The following is a 21,040-nucleotide window of genomic DNA, read 5'->3' as shown; positions in this document are numbered from 1 at the left end:
ATGTAGCATGAAATAGAAACTTATGCAACTTTCATGGAAGTGTATGAGTTTCTTTTATAGCCTGTATTCTATAGGCAAGGAACTTCAAGCCCAAGATGGGAAGTTATGACAATAAAGAATGAACTAAAGGTCGCTCAGCCATGAGGAAGTTAGTCAACTAAACAGATGATACAGTAACCACAGACACACACAGCCTACCACCCACCCATATTTAAATGGGGAGTGTTCAAAGTTGGATTAGTGGCTGACGCACACACCTATTGTGCATTACATTTCCTGGTAAATTATTATCTGTATGTCCCAGGTAGAGTACAAACTTTGCAGGAGGCTCAACAAAACACCGCTGACCAGCCATATCACCTCTTACTGTACTACAAACATCCTTCTGTCCTCTGAAGATGTCCAGCTCTCAAACAACCACCACTAACGAGGCGGTGGTATTCACCCATGTCTACCCCTATGGGAACGGGATGGGGGTCGCAGGGGTCGCATCTGCTCCTCACTGTCTGGGACAGACGGTCTCTTCAGTGCTGGGAAGTTTCCGGTCAGGGCATCCAAAAGCTCTGGGAGTAAGAATTTATGTTTTACATCATTTGAAAATTATTTTTCATTTTGGTTGAACGAAGAGAAAAATGAATTTTCTGCTTTGTTTTTCTCTCACAGACCATACAGATCATGATTGGTTTGATGATGCTGTTGACAGGAATCGTGATGACTGCCGGACCACAAGTAGACAATATTGGAGTATTTAGTGGAATATTTGTCTGGGGATCTATCATTGTGAGTGAGCTGCTCTGTCTAATAATAATTTCTTACATTTCCTGTCTGTCGTGATGCAAACAAAACATCCTAATAATTGAATCGTCATATTTTGAAAAGAAATGCATTAAAAACAATACAGTATGTGCAATTAAAAAATATATATAAAATCTTTAATGTATAATGAATGACTTAACAAATTACTTTTATCAATGTATATATATTTGGCTAGGCCTGTGCCATTCATACACTCATGCATTTCAGTTTCTGTTGACTTCTATGTGGGAGGAATTCAACTTGAATTTGAATTTTGGTCATACTGTAGAAATATTTTTGTCCCACATGGTACCCTACTCCCTATATAGTGCACTACTTTTGTAGTGTACTATGTAGAGAATAGGGTGCCATTTTGTATGTAGGCTTGTATAATCTCTTCCCTGTTCCTTCTCAGTATGTAGTTGCAGGCTCTCTAACTGTTGCTGCTGACAACAAACTGAACAAATGTCTGGTCAGTATCAACTATTTTTGCCTCAATAAAGTTTAGGCTTTTGATTTATAAAGTTCCACTCTATTTTAAAAACATAGAATCTACTTCACATATAGGCACTCATGTTTTCATTCAACCTGTTTGTTTTCCTCCCACAACACAAGCAGTGGGGTGGGCACTGACGATTCAGCAACTGCGAATTGCCCCTTTAATAAAGACTTGCAATAATGATTGTCAACACACTGTATTTTATATTGCATTTCATTCTTCACAACCAATCATTCATTCCCATGTTTTCTTTCTGCTCTCTGTCCCTTAGGTAAAAGGCTCCCTTGGAATGAATGTTGTCGCCACTGTTACTGCTCTTACTGGCACCATTTTGCATTCTTTAGACATCCTCTTGTACTACTACTACTGTCACTATCCAGGCAATCCTTCATACGACCCTCCATCCTATGTCTACTACCCTACGTCCTCTGTCTGTCAACAGTATCGGGTATATACCAAATGCTTATTCCTTTGGTCAGGAGATATTTGTAAATCGGTAAAGGGGTATTTATCATCTATAATCGTATTACTAGACTAATGTACGTACTGTTTAATGTTTTTTATTCGTTTAAATTATACTCCATTTGGAACAGATATGTGATATCTCGAACATGCAAGCAATAGTGAATTAGATGCTATTGAGTTGCTATATAGATGCTATGCTATATAGATGCTATTACTTATACTTCTTGTTAGCCCACAGTGAAACAGGAGTCAAAGTTTAATTGTACATAATTGCTCCAAAATGGAGGTGTAGTCTAGTTAACTGCTGTTTCCTGTTCCTCTCTGTCTATAGGTCAGGTCCCAGGGAATATCAGGTGTTTTGGCTGTTTTCTCCTTGCTGGAGTTTATAGTGTCCATCTGTGTCTCGTCATTCGCCAGCAGAGCTGTCTGCCTGTGCTGCCGTTCCACCCCTGAGGTGAGTCTTTGGACATAGATTTCTGTCAAAATGTTGTCCAACATTTAGACAGAAATCTAGTTCCATATACAGTGTGGTCCGAAATTATTGACACCCTTGATAAAAATGAGCAAAAATGACTGTTTAAAATAAATAATACAATACTGAGATGCATCGTATGTGCCCAAAAATGTGTATTAATACAATTGCTCAGAGAAAGTGTTTTTGCTTAACAAGTAGTATTTTTTTTTATTTCTAACAGGTATGGGTCAATATTAATGACACCCCTGTTTTCAATACCTCACTGTGCAAGGATAACAGCACTGACACTTTTTCTAAAATGTTTTATGATTTGGAGACCCCATTGGGAGGGATCTTAGACCATTCATCCATACAGAATCCTTCCAGATCATTGACATCCTTCGTCTGCACTTATTTTATGTTTTTTTCTTTCTGCTTAATGTATTCTTATTTCAACACCAAACCCACCACTGGTGTGTGTGGCGAAAGTGCTCTATGTTCATGTCATCTGATCAAATCACAGGGTTCAATCCAAGTGCCAATGCCGTTTAGCAAACTCCAGGCGTTTACATTTGTTGGATGACATGAAAATAGCTTATTTACCAAACACGCCAGTGGTGAGTTTGGCATCGAAATGAGAACGCAAGAGCAGAAAATAACACCATACCTACTGTAAAATATGGTGGTGGATCTTTGATGTTATTGGGCTAATTTTCTTCCACTGGTCCTGGGCCCCTTGTTAAGGTCAAGTGCATCATGAACTTTACCCAGTGTAAGAGCCAATTTGGGCGTATCTTATATTATGGTATTTTTTAGGCAATTACACTCCCGACCACTAGGGGAAGACAAATGGTGGTAAACACACATCAGGTGATCTATAAAGACACAGGTGTTTGAACGTATGGTGTGTGTGGATGGTGAGAGAGCTTACAGTTTCTACCGAAATCAAATCAGAAATTTGATGAACAGACTTGTTGAAAAGATGGCATCCTATGACGGTGCCACGTTGAAAGTTACTGAGCTCTTCAGTAAGGCCATTTTACTGCCAATGTTTGTCTATGGAGATTGCATGGCTGTGTGCTCGATGTTATACACCTGACAGCAACGGGTATGGCTGAAATAGCCGAATCCACTAATTTGAAGGGGTGTCCACATACGTATGTTCTGGTAACTGTAAGAGCACTGAGCGGTCATGACACCTGTATATTTCATAATGAATTACTAGAAATGGACTTAAAATTGACATGTCTGTCTTTTAGCAAGTGTTCATCATTGGGAATCAAATACCGGTACCTCATGGCAGCATGACTCCAAGCAACGCACCTTACCCTCCTCAGAACAACTACGAGGTATGACATCTTTTGGAGGTTGAACTGCAGGGTCGACATATCAAATAGGCTGCTCGTTATCTAAAATTTGAATTAAAAAGATCTCCCCAGTGTCGTAGTTACTGAGTTTCTGGGGTCATTTTTTACATTTCCACTGCGAGAACTTTCATTTCAAAATGTGTAATCACCAAAACATTGGTCACTGTATGAAATTCTGTGGGTCCGTACTTGCGATCATTAGAAAACGTTTGAGTTGAAGTTTAAGCATCGTCCAATTAAAATGGTTGACGTCGTTGCACGTGATAGAACCAGTGTGTATAAACCCTGTATGACTGACAGGGGTTGCTGTATTGAAGCCACCGCACAGCCATCTTGGCTTTTCTCCTCCAATGTAAATAAGATTATGTAATCTATCGAAATGCTTTTATTAATGTCTACATTTGTTTTTGACATGTTTATTCTATTACAGACACCTTAATGCATACTTTCACATTGTATTATGTGAGCTAAACTTCAAAGCTCTCAATGGCTAATACAATCCAGGGTTTATATACATCATTAGAACACTTTTCCATCACCTTAAAAACAGTCAAACAGAACCATCTGCTAATCAAAGTTACTAAAACACAACAATTTTCAACTAAACGATTAGTCCCTGGTGATTTTTGCCATTTGTGACTTTATAATTTGAACCTAACCATAGCTCTTGAGAACCCAAGCCGATACAGCCATAGGGTTCTAATTTGAACAGTTAACCACAGCAAGGCCAACATGTTAAACTTTCCCGATGCTCTGTCTAACCGTTAATAATCACTGCGTGCAATACGGTTTTGGAAAATTCTACTTTCATATCACCCCAAAATGATTTTACAAATACAAAAGACACACTTACTCTGCGCTGTTTTAACACAGATTCCCACGGAGGTGTTTTGCATTGCACTTCCTGAGCTAATGGAAACTCGGAAGGAAAGAAAGAAACCTTTCACCTTTGTTATTTCCTTCCCTATATCTGTCTGTCCCCCAGCTCTGTTTCCCGTTTTCACATGAATGTTTGTATGTCGTTTTGTTAACTATGTGCTGACGCTGTTCCTGTCTTGTTCCTTGTCTGTTCCTCATTAAATGTTTGACACCCCGTACCTGCTTCTCGTACCTGCTTCTCGACTCCAGCGTCGGTCCTTAAATTATTATTAAAATATTAATGTGATACTGACTCAACTAAATGAGAAGTCACACAACTCTACTTTTTTAAGTTGTGATTTTATCCCCCAGCATGCTCTACTGCATGTAGATTTTTGGGGGAGGAATAAAATAAAAAAATGCATGTACCTTGATTGATTCATCTTGTGCTACACAAAGATAAATAACATAACATATTTTCTAAACTAATCCAATCATTTAGTTAGATTTTTTGCTTCCATTACTGAAATGGTTGTTCTAGTTTATTAAATGGCTTAGGTTGTCTCCTAACCCTGGCAGTTGTTATTCATTCAGGTTGCTGGTGATTAAAATGTTAAACTGTTGGATATTGTAACTCTGTAACATCACATTGCAAGCCAGCATAATCTGATTAGCTGGTAGGGTGGCAAATTTCTGGTAAATTTCCCAGGTTTTCCAGAAATCTGTTGCAATTTGAGAATGTTACTGGAAATTTGCAACCTTACTTGCAGGCCTCATGTGGTCTGTAAACCATGCATTTCAGGCCACTGAAATAGGGTAAAGATAGGCCTCAAAATAAGGCCTCGTGTGTTTTCATGAATTTGAAATATAATGATAACATTTGCCTAGCAACTCACAGGTGAAGGCTACAGAGTGAAAGTGAAAAATGTAACAACCACATCTCTGTCACTAACAAATACAGTTATGGGTGGTAACTCTACAATTCACTGGAAAAGGCACACTGGGAAGGCTTAGTGGGGGGGGTTTACTCAGAATTTTCAAGTTGACATAACTCAAATCTGGTCCCACTACAGGGTCCAGTTCTGAGTAATGACAACAAAATCACCAAGTAACTGTAACTCTGGAATATTAAGTGCAACAGGTTTCTTAAAATAAAATTGCAATGACAGCACATTGGGGTTTACAATTTGTGTTATACAAAAAACCTCAGTGGAAATGTGTGGTAAAACAGAAAACAGTAAGTGTATCTTTTTGTATTTCTACGGTTATTTTTGGATGACAATTTAACTGAGTGTTCATGGTACCCAAAACCACATCGCAATCAAGAATCAATTGTTTGTAGATGGAGCATTTTACACTTGACCAAATCACCTCAGCTATTCAAAAGGGACATGGAATGACTCCAATGTACAGAAATGTTTTTTTTACATTTATTTAACCTTTATTTAACTAGGCAAGTCAGTTAAGAACAAATTCTTATTTACAATGGACGGCCTACACCAGCCAACGCTGGGCCGATTGTGCGCCGCCCTATGGGACTCCCAATCACGGCCAGTTGTGATACAGCTGGATTCGAACCAGGGTGTCTGTAGTCTAACACTGAGATGCAGTGCCTTAGACCGCTGTGCCACTCGGGAGCCCAAAAGGGCTAACCAAACCTATGACCTGACCCATCACATTATGTGTTACTTCTCCCCGTTTGCAAGAAGTGATATCCCAAAAAGCACTCAAACTATACAATCCAAATGGCTCCTATCCTCCCATGCTTTCTGGGTACCAGATGGCACTGCAGTGGATAGCAAACAATTTACGGGCTACTGACCAATTCTGCTATTATTGTGTTTTATTTTTTTACATTGATGGTAACTTTTGCTGTACATAATGTCTCTGTCATTTCCTATGACCAAAAACAGCTTCTGGAAATCAGATCATAGATCACTAACCTCGAATTGGATGGCAATTTCTACTTCAAAGAGGTCGGCAGCTCTGAACGTTCTGCTTACTCCAGACCAGGCCCCGGGACTCAAGAGGAAGTGACGGCACAAGAGAAGCCAAACGAGCCGGCATCCTGACAAGACTATGTTGACAAGCAAATAAACCGCCCCTAACCTCTGTTCTATATCTGACCATAACTCTATCCTTCTGATTCCTGCTTACAAGCAAAAACTCAAAACAGGAAGTACCAGTGAAGAGCTTAATACGAAAGTAGTCCGATGAAGCGGATGCTAAGCTACAAGACGATTTTGCTAGCACAGACTGGAATATGTTCCGGAATTCATCGAAATTCTCAATGTTAATCACATCAGTTACCGGCTTCATTAATAAGTGCATTGACAACGTTGTCCCCACAGTGACTGTACGTACATATACCAACCAGAAGCCATGGATTACAGGCAACATCCATACTGAGCTAAAGGCTAGAGCTACCACTTTCAAGGAGCGGGACACTAACCCGGACGCTTTTAAGAAATCCCGCTACCACCACCTCAAGTCATCAAACAGGCAAACCAATACAGGACTGATTGAATCTTACTACGCTCTGCAGGGCTTGCAAACTATCATGGATTACAAAGGGAAACCCAGCCGCCGAAACCCAAGCTAACCTGTCTAAATGACTATTGCCCCTTAGCACTCATATCTGTAGCCATGAGATGCTTTGAAAAGCGAGCCATGTCTCAAATCAACACCATCATCCCAGACACCCTGGACCCACTCCAATTTGCATCCCGTCCCAACAGATCCACAGATGCCGCAATCTCTATTCAACACCATAGTGCACTACAATCTCAGGTCCCTGGGACTGAACACCTCCCTCTGCAACTGGATCCTGGACTTCCAGACGGGCCGCCCCAGGTGGTGAGGGTAGGGAACAACACATCCGCCATGCTCACTCTCAACACGGGGGCCCCTCAGGGGTGTGTACTTAGTCCCCTCCTGTGCTCCCTGTTCACCCACAACTGTGTGGCCACGCACAACTCCAATACCATCATCACGTTTGCTGACGACACAATGGTGGTAGGCCTGATCACTGACAACGATGAAACAGCCTATAAGGAGAAGATCAGTGACCTGGCAGGACCTCTATACCAGGCGGTGGTAGAAGAAGGCCTTAAACATATTCAGACTGCAGCCACCCAGGTCATAAACTATTCTCTCTGTTACCACATGGCAAGCGGTATGGATACACCATGTCTGGAACCATCAGGACCTTGAACGGCTTCAACCCCCAAGCTATAAGACTGCTAAATAGTTAACCAAGTAGCTACCCAAACTATCTGCATTGACCCCCTTTTTCACAAACTCTTTTGACTCACATACGCTGCTGCTACTGCTTATTATCTATTGTGTTGCCTGGTCCACTTTACCCCTATCTATATGCACATATCTACCTCAATTACCTCGTACCCCTGAACATCGACTCTGTGCAGGGTTACGGCTACCCCGTGTATATAGCCATGTTAGCATTACTCATTGTGTATTTATTCCTTGTTTTATTATTTTTCAAAACCTTTTCTATTTTTCTCTCTGCATTGCTGGGAAGGACCCGTAAATAAGCATTTCACTGTTAGTCTACACCTGTTGTTTACGAAGCATGTATCAAATCAAATTAGCTTTGATTCTGTCTCTAACACTAAAAATACAACATGAATAATATAACGAAATATAAATGTTAATTCAACGTAAACTAAATTAAAACGAACAATATTGTTCTGAAAACCTAACTGACACTAAATTCAAAATAAACATTGAAAACAAATACATGTAATTTAAAACGTAACTATATAATAACCTTGCAAGGATGTGATGATCATGCATTATTGGCACTCTACAGGCTCAACCCAGTAAGTAATCAGTTTATTTTAAAGATACTGAGCATGTGCACTGTTGCTTTTTTGTTAACATCTCTTTATTGTAGAATTTCTATCGGGATGCAACCCAAACGGCTTCCTAATCCCTATATAGTGCACTACTTTGGCCCAGTATACTATACAGGGTATATGGTGCAGGCTTTGGTCATAAGTAGAGCACTATATATTGGGAATAGGGTGCCATTTGGAACATAACTATACAGTAGTTAAGGTCATATATGTACTGTGTTGTTTCTACAGACTGGGAACTACCCAAAGGGTCCTGAGGGAGGCGCTATTGGTACAGGGTTTCAACAGAACCACCTGCCTCCTCAATACACTGCTGTCGTCATCCCTTGAGAATTGGGCCTCTGTGAATACATTGTTCTTTTTCTTGTTGAAATTGTGTTCTCTGGGCCTATTTTTCTGCTCCAAGCCAGGCAACGGTTAGCACCACATTACTGATCTGAATAATTTGACAGTTTAATATTGATAGTGTATTGTAATGCAATGTTTCAGTATAATGTTTAGGTTACTATATGGTTGATTTTATAACTTCATGTTTTTGTCATTTCTATCTTTCTTTAATTGATATAATTTCATCATCATTTCTGATATAAAAGTATAATAGATTTATCAACTAAAATCAACCACTGCTATATGACAAAATATGATGCATCATTTTTAATAACACACAAATGCATATTTAACCTAATGTCTTGAAACAATAAAACTGACAGATTATTTTTTTTAGTTTGAAGTCACTTTTATCTTCTATACAATGTAATTAATGACATTCATATTTCGGGTAAATATTGATCTTTAAAGTAATGCTAGGGGGCCTCCTGGGTGGCGTAGTGGTCTAGGGCACTGCATCGCAGTGGAACACAGGAGTGATGGTTGCGGATAATGGGCCTTTGTACGCCTACGTAGATATTCCATAACAAATCTGACATTTCTAGCTACTTTGGTGATCTACAACATTAAAAATGTCTACACTGTATTTCTGATCATTCTGATGTTATTTTAAATGGACAAAAAAATTGGCTTTTCTTTCGAAAACAAGGACATTTCTAAGTGACCCCAAACTTTTGAACGGTGGTGTATATTTATTTTTTGTAAACTCAGATTCTCTTTATCTAATAGTTGACTTTGGTTGAAGATCTGATAACATTCGGTATAACAATATGCAAAAATAGAGAAAATCAGAAATGGGCAAATTCTTTTCATACTTTGGTCATCATACTTTGATCTGGTTTCTTAAAAGATCATACAATTCCATGAAACACATGGTTGATCAATTTGATGTGTTTTTAATGGACAAAAAAATTGCTTTTCATTTCAAAAACAAGGACATTTCTAAGTGATCCCAAACTTTTGAACGGTAGTGTACTTTTATATTTAATTAACAAAGTTACGCAACACCCAATTCCCCCTTACACACAATAACTGGTTGTGCCACCTTTAGCTGCAATGACTGCAACAAAATGCTTCCTGTAGTTGTTGATCAGTCTCTCTCATCTCTGCGGACGAATTCTGACCAACTCTTGCATGCAGAACTGCTTAAACTCAGTGACATTTTGTTATTTTATTTCACTTTTATTTAACCAGGTAGGCAAGTTAACAACAAGTTCTCATTTACAACTGCGACCTGGCCAAGATAAAGCAAAGCAGTGCAACACAAACAACAACACAGAGTTACACATGGAATAAACAAACATACAGTCAATAACACAATAGAGAAAAAGTTTATATACAGTGTGTGCAAATGAGGTAAGATAAGGGAGGTAAGGCAATAAATAGGCGATAGTGGCAAAATAATTACAATTTAGCGTTAACACTGGAGTGAAAGATGTGCAGAAGATGAATGTGCAAGTAGAGATACTGGGGTGCAAAGGAGCAAAAAAATAAATAACAATATGGGGATGAGGTAGTTGGGTGGGCTATTTACAGATGGGCTATGTACAGGTGCAGTGATCTGTGAGCTGCTCTGACAGCTGGTGCTTAAAATTAGTGAGGTAGATATGGGTCTCCAGCTTCAGTGATTTTTGCAATTCGTTCCAGTCATTGCCAACAGAGAACTGGAAGGAAAGGCGGCCAAAGGAGGAATTGGCTTTGTGGGTGACCAGTGAAATATACCTGCTGGAGCGCGTGCTATGGGTGGGTGCTGCTATGGTGACCAGTGAGCTGAGATAAGGTGGGACTTTACCTAGCAAAGACTTGTAGATGACCTGGAGCCAGTGGGTTTGGCGACGAGTATGAAGCGAGGGCCAGCCAAAGAGAGCGTACAAGTCGCAGTGGTGGGTACTATATGGGGCTTTGGTGACAAAATGGATGGCACTGTGATAGACTGCATCCAATTTGTTGAGTAGGGTGTTGGAGGCTATTTTGTAAATGACATCGCCAAAATCGAAGATCGGTAGGATGGTCAGTTTTACGAGGATATGTTTGGCAGCATGAGTGAAGGATGCTTTGTTGCGATATAGGAAGCCGATTCTAGATTTAATTTTGGATTGGAGATGCTTGATGTGAGTCTGGAAGGAGAGTTTACAGTCTAACCAGACACCTAGGTATTTGTAGTTGTCCACATATTATAAGTCAGAACCGTCCAGAGTAGTGATGCTGGGTGGGCAGCAAAAGCTGCAGCAAAAGCGACATCACCTGCAGCAAAAGCGACATCATTGATGTATACAGAGAAGAGAGTCGGCCCGAGAAATGAACCATGTGGCACCTCCATAGAGACTGCCAGAGGTCCGGACAACAGGCCCTCCAATTTGACACACTGAACTCTGTCTGAGAAGTAGTTGGTGAACCAGGCGAGGCAGTCATTTGAGAAACCAAGGCTGTTGAGTCTGCCGATAAGAATGTGGTGATTGACAGAGTCGAAAGCCTTGCCCAGGTCGATGAATACGGCTGCACAGTATTGTCTCTTATCGATGGCGGTTATGATATCATTTAGGACCTTGAGCGTGGCTGAGGTGCACCCATGACCAGCTCTGAAACCAGATTGCATAGGGAGAAGGTACGGTGGGATTCGAAATGGTCGGTGATCTGTTTGTCAACTTGGCTTTTGAAGACCTTAGAAAGGCAGGGTAGAATAGATATAGGTCTGTAGCAGTTTGGGTCTAGAGTGTCTCCCCCTTTGAAGAGGGTGATGACCGCAGCAGCTTTCTAATCTTTAGGAATCTCAGATGATACGAAAGAGAGGTTGAACAGGCTAGTAATAGGTGTTGCAACAATTTCTGCAGATTCTTTTAGAAAGAGAGGGTCCAGATTGTCTAACCCGGCTGATTTGTAGGAGTCCTTTCTCTGTTCATAAAAGGCTCATTTTACCATCCTTTCAGAATTTTCCTTTACAACACACTCTCACTCACTCTCTCTCCCTCTCTTATTGACGTAATACTTTCTCTTAATTCTCTGAAGGTAAGTTTTTCTTCTTGCAGCTTAAATAAACATACCTGGTTTTGTACCTCTTAAGTACTGCCTGTGTTGAGCACAAGGAGCTGTGGGCTTCTGCTATGGTGATGGTGGACCTCTGCAGACAGGTTGCTCAGGTGTGTTAGTGTGTCATGCAGGAAGCCACATAAGCGGATAACAGCCGAATTGCAGATTTTGCAACTCTTTCAGAACATCAGCTATCTGGATTTGGAGAAATGGGGGAGGCTTGGGCGAGTTGCTGTGGGGGGCGCAGGGCTGTTGACCAGTGGTAGGGGTAGCCTAGTGGAAAGCATGGCCAGCCGTATAAAAATGCTTATTGAAATTCTCAATTATAGTGGATTTATCGGTGGTGACATTGTTTCCTAGCCTCAGTGCAGTGGGCAGCTGGGAGGAGATGTTCTTATTCTCCATGGACTTTAGTGTCCCAGAACGTTTTGGAGTTGGTGCTACAGGATGCAAATTTCTGCTTGAAAAAGCTAGCCTTAGCTTTCCTAACTGCCTGTGTATATTGGTTCCTAACTTCCCTGAAAAGTTGCATATCACGGGGGCTATTCGATGCTAATGCAGAACGCCACAGGATGTTTTTGTGCTGGTCAAAGGCAGTCAGGTCTGGAGTGAACCAAGGGCTATATCTGTTCCTGGTTCTACATTTTTTGAATGGGCATGCTTATTTAAGATGGTGAGGAAGGCACTTTTAACGAATAACCAGGCATCCTCTACTGACGGGATGAGGTCAATATCCTTCCAGGATAGCCGGGCAGGTCGATTAGAAAGGCCTGCCCACTGAAGTGTTTTAGGTAGCGTTTGACAGTTATGAGCGGTGGTCGTTTGACCGCAGACCAATTACAGATGCAGGCAATGAGGCAGTGATCGCTGAGATCTTGGTTGAAGACAGCAGAGGTGTATTTGGAGGGCAAGTTGGTTAGGATGATATCTATGAGGGTGCCCGTGTTTACGGATTTGGTGTTGTACCTGGTAGGTTCATTGATAATTTGTGTGAGATTGAGGGCATCAAGCTTAGATTGTAGGATGGTGTGTAAAGCATGTCCCAGTTTAGGTCACCTAGCAGCACGAGCTCTGAAGATAGATGGGGGGCAATCAACTCACATATGGTGTCCAGGGCACAGCTGGGGCAGAGGGTGGTCTATAGCAAGCGGCAACGGTGAGAGACTTGTTTCTGGAAAGGTGGATTTTTAAAAGTAGAAGCACAAATTGTTTGGGAACAGACCTGGATAGTAAGGCATAACTCAGCAGGCTATCTCTGCAGTAGATTGCAACTCCGCCCCCTTTGGCAGTTCTATCTTGTTGGAAAATGTTATAGTTAGAGGTGGAAATTTCAGGTTTTTTGGTGGTCTTCCTAAGCCAGGATTCAGACACGGCTAGGACATCCAGGTTGGCAGAGTGTGCTAAAGCAGTGAATAAAACAAACTTAGGGAGGAGGCTTCTAATGTTAACATGCATGAAACCAAGGCTTTTACAGTTAAAGAAGTCAACAAATGAGAGTGCCTGGGGAATGGGAGTGGTGCTGGGGGCTGCAGGGCCTGGGTTAACCTCTACATCACCAGAGGAACAGAGGAGGAGTAGGATAAGGGTACGGCTAAAGGCTATAAGAACTGGTCGTCTAGTACGTTCGGAACAGAGAGTAAAAGGAGCAGGTTTCTGGGCGCGCTAGAATAGATTCAAGGCATAATGTACAGACAAAAGTATGGTAGGATGTGAATACAGTGGAGGTAAACCTAGGCATTGAGTGATGATGAGAGAGATATTGTCTCTAGAAACATCATTTAAACCAGGTGATGTCACCGCATGTGTGGGAAGTGGAACTAAAGGGTTAGCTAAGGCATATTGAGCAGGGCTAGAGGCTCTACCGTGAAATAAGACAATAATCACTAACCAGAACAGCAATGGACAAGGCCTATTGACATTAGGGAGAGGCATGCGTAGCCGAGTGATCATAGGGGTCCAGTGAGTAGTTAGGCTGGCTAGAGACACGGCGTTACAGACAGCTAGCGGGCCGGGGCTAGTAAGCTAGCAGAAGGGCCTTAGAGGGCCGTCACGACGGAAGAAGTCTGTTATAGCCTCCTCGTGCGGAGCCTCCTCGTGCGGTTATGTCGGCAGACCAGTCGTGATGGATTAGTAGAGTTCCATGTAGTAAAGGGGTCCAGTCCAATTGGCAAAATAGGTATAGTGGCCCAAGATATTGGCAGATGGATCTCTTCAGCTAACAGTCCAATATGCTCTAGACAGCTAGCGGGCCGCGACTAGCAGATGTTCATTCAGGGGACGTTGTAGCCAGTTGAAGAACCCCCTCGGGCATATTACGTCGGTAGTCCAGTCGCGAAGGATCGGCGGGGCTCCGAACCGGCTGTAAAAGGGGTCCAGGGTCCATTAAATATAAAATTATGTTATCCAATATAGCTGGCGGTTTATTGTGCTAAATTAGCCTTCTACCTTTTGTTTACTTAAGGATCAACACTATAAGGCTGGTAAAGTCAATTGTGTCACAATTCTTTAAAATGTAAACAGCATCTGGAGACAAACATTAAAATAGAATGTTATATCAGTAGTCCTATCATTTTATATTTATATGAGGTGAACCAAAGTTTATCAAGAGCTAGGAAATAATCTCCAATACTGAACCGCGTCTGCTAAATGGACTTGAAAAACAAGCTACAAAAGTACTAGTCTAGCTACAAGAGTAACAACATTTTCACTTACTCACACATCCACTCAAAGTCAGAAAGTAGTCTCGCCTTCTTGCCAGTGGCATGTACAGTCCTAAACAGTATCTTCATCTTCGTGCTGGTCTGCTCTGACATTGCCATTAGCTCCGTCACAGAGAGGGTCAAGAGGAGAGGCTCCGACTGAGCCCAGGACACAGACACACAGGCAATGTGACACTTGCTGTGTTCATGGTCACGAATGTTCTCCAGCTTCATTGTTTTATTTCCGATGACAAATGAGTTGTTTCTGCTTTTATCTTTAGAATACTGGCGACACACAGAACAACTCATCACCACAGCCTCAGCATCATACTGTAGCCAGCCTATTGAAACTCCTTTATCTCCAAACCTCCATTTCACACAAAACGTAATTTTTTTTAAAAAGTGATTCGTCCTCCTTTTCGGTGGTGGGTTTTTTGTTTCAATGGTTGGCTTACTCCAGGTAAATGTCACAACGTAACAGCTATTTAATGAACAGTAGCTAGCAGCAGACCCATGGCAAGTGTGTTTTTTGATGTCGAGTAGCTGATGTCCCGTACGGCAAACAGTGCCGCAAAACTAGGAGCGCTAGAAACGGTCTGTGGCTGGCAAACATGAGTAATTTCCTCCGAGCCATCATGCCAGATATTTTATTACATTACTATTTTGGTACAAACATTTACCCGCCAGTGTGGCGAATAGCATTCTGAGATTTACTCGACAAACAGAAAATCTACCCGCATTTGGTGCTTGGCGGGTGTTCATTTTGGACCCTTGCATTACAGCACAATTTTCTTTCGAAAATCTTATTTTCACCTCAGAGAGAAGCACATCAACAATTGGAATGAATGAACCTGCCTGAAATGACTCCTTATCTGTGTTGACCTGTAATACCCTTCAAGCCTAGAGCTTGGTGTGACCTGACGCCCTGGACAGCCTGGAAGTGCTACACCAATGTTGCATTGCTCGGCAAGGGTCACAGTATTGTCCCAAATCTCATTAAAGAGAGATCCCGCTCTATAACTGTTCAATGTGTCAACAAGATAATCAACCAGGGTAACAGCTGTACCCAAATTGAGTTGTGGGGACTGTTGTGGAGTTGTGGGGACTGTTGTGGAGTTGTGGGGACTGTTGTGGAGTTGTGGGGACTGTTGTGGAGTTGTGGGCACAGCTCTGTCCCCACCAAAAACGTTGGTGAATGTTACAAGGAGGCCAACACACTTCAGATCTATTTGGGCTAATATACCTCTTGCCTCTACAGCTCTGTCCCCATTTCTCTCTTCAGATATTTCTTTCAGTAGACGTATGATGGCTGGCAGTCTGTCCCTCACTGTCTTGCAAGCATTGTATCTACGTGCCCACCGTGTCTCTATCAGCTTTTTGTAACTCTCTCGGGGGCCCCTGAAACATCTCCCTCTGTACCTCTAGCCACCTTTGGTGCACATATGTCCCTGACACAAAGACATAGTTTCTGCAAAAGAGAAAAGAAACAATAAGCTTCAGGGATGCATTTCACACTGTCAACTAATACTACATTTAAGCAATGTGCATGGCAGTGAACATAAAAAGCTAACTTGCTGATTTAATGTGTGCTTGCACACCTGTGTTCTTTCCACTCACGACAGAGGCATCATCATATGCTTGCCCTACTAGGTAGTTTCTGTAGTCAAGGCCATACTTCTGCAGTATGTGGACAATTTTCTGTGAAAGTGCTGCACCTTCCAGGCTGCTTCAAAGGTGAGGAAACGTTCACATATTGACCCATTGTAATAGTATCGAATTACAAAGGACATGTGTTCCTTCTGGCTAATGTCTTTGGTCTCGTCGACCATAATGCTAAAAGCCTCACTTTGTGCAACGTCACTAATTATCGAGGTGTGGACCATTTCAGCCAAGGTATGTTGCATTTCTATGACTTGTCCATTTTCTTTTGCCTGTGTGATCATGCATGGCTAGCAGTTCCATAATAGAGAGGACATTTCCTTTATTCTGACCTGTGCTCTCTGTGCAATGTTTTGCGTAGCTGTGAGGAGCAGGGTTTCTCCAACAGTTTTAATGTACTCTCTATTTTCCCTCACTAATTTATCATATTCTGCATTTAAGGAGGCTGAGAGAGAGGATTTGCTTGCAGTCAACTTTTCATATTCTGCCCGTGCTAACATAGCATTAGTATGTGATTCTGATTTGGCATGGCCTACAAATCCCACATCTTCAAGTTGCTTTTTCCCAATTTTTTAACCCCTCTTCAGTTGTAAACACTGAATCACCTGAGGAGGGAGAGACTGAAGTGCCGGCAGGCATAGCAATAGGCAGAGTCTTTACTCTGAGAGTATTCCAGCCATTTATGCGTACTGTACCACTCTTTCATGAAGCCCCGTCTTCAATCCCCCTGAAGGGTAATAGGGAAAACTTCAGATGTGGCTGTTTAGGCCCCTCTGCTATTGACTGGGATATACAGTTGAAGTCGGAAGTTTACATACACTTAGATGGGAGTCATTAAAACTCGTTTTTCAACCACTCCACAAAATTCTTGTTAACTTCTCTGGGATACGTGGGACGGTAGCGTCCCACTTGACCAAAATCCAGAAAAAATGTAGCGCGCCAAATTCAAATATATTACTATAAAAATCAATCTTTCATGAAATCACACATGAAAGACACCAAATTAAAGCTACACATGTTGTGAATCCAGCCAACATGTCTGATTTCAAAAAGGATTTACGGGGAAAGCACAACAAACAATTATGTTAGCTCAGTACATAGCCACAGAAAAACACAGCCATTTTCCCAGCAAAAGATAGTAGTATCAAAAAGCAGAAATAGAGATAAAATGAATCACTAACCTTGATTATCTTCATCAGATGACACTCATAGGACATCATGTTACACAATACATTTATGTTTTGTTCGATAATGTGCATATTTATAGCCACAAATCTCGGTTTACATTGGCGCCATGTTCAGAAATGCCTCTAAAATATCCGGAGTAATTGCAGAGAGCCACGTCAAATAACAGAAATACTCATCATAAACTTTGATGAAAGATACATGTTTTACACAGAATTAAAGATACACTTGTTCTTAATGCAACCCCTGTGTCAGATTTAAAAAAAACTTTCCGTAAAAAGCCCACCATGCAATAATCTGAGACAGCGCTCAGATTTAACAACATTTCTCCGCCATGTTGGAGTCAACAGAAATCCAAAATGACATCATAAATATTCCCTTACCTTTGATTATGTTCCTCAGAATGCACTGCCAGGAATCCTAGTTCCACAAATCGTTGTTTTGTTCGATAATGTCCATTACTTATGTCCAATTAGCTACTTTTGCAAGCATGTGTAGTACACGTGTCCAAATGCTCGCGCAGATGCAGGCAAACGTCGGACGAAAACTTCAAAAAGTTATATTACAAGTCGAATAAACTGGTCAAACTTAGTAGAGAATCAATCTTCAGGATGTTGTTATCATATATATCCAATAACGTTCCAACCGTAGCATTTCTTCATGTCTGTATAAGTAATGGAGAACGCAAGGCGATATCATGAGGAAAGCGTGTGAGCAAGAACTGGCAATCTGCCAGACCAGTGACTGAAACACCTCCCATCCGGCCCCACATCCCACTTCAGCGTTCTACAGACTGTTGACATCTAGTGGAAGGCGTAGGAAGTGCAAACAGATCCATATATTACAGGGAATTGAATAGGCGATGACTTTAACATCGACCCTTCTCAGAATTCTCACTTCCTGTTTGGATTTTTTCTCGGGGTTTTGCCTGCCATATGAGTTCTGTTATACTCACAGACATCATTCAAACAGTTTTAGAAACTCCATAGTGTTTTATAACCAATAGTAATAATAATCTCCATATATTAGTATTTGGGACAGAGTAGGAGGCAGTTCACTATGGGCATGCAATTCATCCAAAAGTGAAAATGCTGCCCCCTATATCAAAGAAGTTAACAAACTACAGTTTTGGCAAGTCGGTAAGGACATCTACTTTGTGGAGATTTACATTTTTCCAACAATTGTTAACAGACAAGTTAACTTTTTAAGGCTACGGGGCAGTATTCGGAAGTTTGGATGACTTAGGTGCCCAAAGAAAACTGCCTGTTACTCAGGCCCAGAAGCTAGGATATGCATATGATAGCAAACACTCTAACGTTTCTAAAACTGTTAAAATAATGTCTGTGAGTATAACAGAACTGATTTGGCAGGCGAAACCCCGAGGACAATCCATCCAGGAATAATTTTTTTTGAGGACATTGGACTTTCAATGCTTTTCTATGGTAAAGTCTAATAATTAGGACCCAAATTGCAGTTCCTATGGCTTCCACTAGATGTCAACAGTCTTTAGAAATTGTTTCAAGGTGGGACGCTAGCACCCCAATGATCTGAAATAAGTTTAAATAATATATCATTCACTGTATTCACAATTCCAGTGGGTCAGAAGTTTACATACACTAAGTTGACTGTGCATTTAAACAGCTTGGACATTTTCAGAAAATTATGTTATGGCTTTAGAAACTTCTGATAGGCTTCTGACTTCTGACTGGCCACTTTAATAAATGGATCACTAGTCAAATCAAATAAAATCAAATGTATTTCTATAGCCCTTCTTACATCAGCTGATCTATCAAAGTGCTGTACAGAAACCCAGCCTAAAACCCCAAACAGCAAGCAATGCAGGTGTAGAAGCACGGTGGCTAGGAAAAACTCCCTAGAAAGGCCAAAACCTAGGAAGAAACCTAGAGAGGAACCAGGCTATGAGGGGTGGCCAGTCCTCTTCTGGCTGTGACGGGTGGAGATTATAACAGAACATGGCCAAGATGTTCATAAATGACCAGCATGGTCAAATAATAGTAATCGCAGTGAACAGGTCAGGGTTCCATAGCCGCAGGCAGAACAGTTGAAACTGGAGCAGCAGCACGGCCAGGTGGACTGGGGACAACAAGGAGTCATCATGCCAGGTAGTCCTGAGGCATGGTCCTAGGGCTCAGGTCCTCCGAGAGAGAGAAAGAAAGAAAGAGAGAATTAGAGAGAGCATACTTAAATTCACACAGGACACTGGATAAGACAGGAGAAATACTCCAGATATAACAGACTGACCCTAGCCCCCCAACACATAAACTACTGCAGCATAAATACTGGGGGCTGAGACAGGAGGGGTCAGGAGACACTGTGGCCCCATCCGATGATACCCCCGGATAGGGCCAAACAGTCAGGATATAACCCCACCCACTTTGCCAAAGCACAGCCCCCACACCACTAGAGGGATATCTTCAACCACCAACTTACCATCCTGAGACAAGGCCGAGTATAGCCCACAAAGATCTCTGCCAAGGGGGGGCGTCAACCCAGACAGGAAGACCACGTCAGTGACTCAACCCACTCAAGTGACGCACCCCTCCTAGGGACGGGATGGAAGAGCACCAGTAAGCCAGTAACTCAGCCCCTGTAATAGGGTTAGAGGCAGAGAATCCCAGTGGAGAGAGGGGAACCGGCCAGGCAGAGACAGCAAGGGCGGTTCGTTGCTCCAGTGCCTTTCCGTTCACCTTCACACTCCTGGACCAGACTACACTCAATCATAGGACCTACTGAAGAGATGAGTCTTCAATAAAGACTTAAAGGTTGAGACCGAGTCTGCATCTCTCACATGGGTAGGCAGACCATTCCATAAAAATTGAGATCTATAGGAGAAAGCCCTGCCTCCAGCTGTTTGCTTAGAAATTCTAGGGACAATTAGGAGGCCTGCATCTTGTGGCCATAGCGTACGGGTAGATATGTACGGCAGGACCAAATCGGAAAGATAGGTAGGAGCAAGCCCATGTAATGCTTTGTAGGTTAGCAGTTAAACCTTGAAATCAGCCCTTGCCTTAACAGGAAGCCAGTGTAGGGAGGCTAGCACTGGAGTAATAAACTGAAGTTTATTTAGTGCTTTATCCGGGTAGCCGGAAAGTAGAGTATTGCAGTAGTCTAACATAGAAGTAACAAAAGCATGGATACATTTTTCTGCATCATTTTTGGACAGAAAATTTCAGATTTTTTTCAATGTGACGTAAATGGAAAAAAGATGTCCTTGAAAGTCTTGATATGTTCATCAAAAGAGAGATCAGGGTCCAGAGTAACGCCAAGGTCCTTCACAGTTTTTTTCTTCACAGGCTTCCAGCGAGGGCAATTTTGGGGCTTCACCATGTTTCATTGAAATGTACAGCTGTGTATCATCCGCATAGCAGTGAAAGTTAACATTATGTTTTCAAATGACATCCCCAAGAGGTAAAATATATAGTGAAAACTTTAAACATTGCCACTTTAAATATTGCCACTTTAATGTTTACATATCTTACATTACTCATATCACATGTATATATTGTATTTTTCCCCTTGCCTTGCCTCTCGGCCATCGCTCATCCAAATGTATATATGTAAATATTCTCATTCACCCCTTTAGATGTGTGTGTATTAGCTGGTTGTTGGGTGAATTGTTAGATTACTTGTTAGATATTACTGCACTGTTGGAACTAGAAGCACAAGCATTTCGCTACACTCGCATTAACATCTGCTAACCATGTGTATGTGACCAATAACATTTGATTTGATTTGGTTTTGATTTG

The 21,040-nt window shown here is 41.7% G+C and overlaps 1 protein-coding gene across 1 annotated transcript; it reads left to right on the top strand.

Annotated features, from left to right (window-relative positions):
- Positions 1 to 295: 295 nt before the first annotated feature.
- Positions 296 to 8,646, top strand: LOC120043963 (membrane-spanning 4-domains subfamily A member 4A-like). The gene is given in 8 exon segments (XM_038988559.1): positions 296 to 393; positions 395 to 569; positions 664 to 780; positions 1,211 to 1,267; positions 1,566 to 1,742; positions 2,091 to 2,213; positions 3,473 to 3,562; positions 8,548 to 8,646. Coding segments are annotated over 8 exon segments (936 nt in total).
- Positions 8,647 to 21,040: the final 12,394 nt, after the last annotated feature.

Source organism: Salvelinus namaycush, chromosome 3 (genome assembly GCF_016432855.1).
Source record: "Salvelinus namaycush isolate Seneca chromosome 3, SaNama_1.0, whole genome shotgun sequence".
Classification (NCBI taxonomy): domain Eukaryota; kingdom Metazoa; phylum Chordata; class Actinopteri; order Salmoniformes; family Salmonidae; genus Salvelinus; species Salvelinus namaycush.
This window is presented reverse-complemented; position numbering and strand designations above follow the sequence as displayed.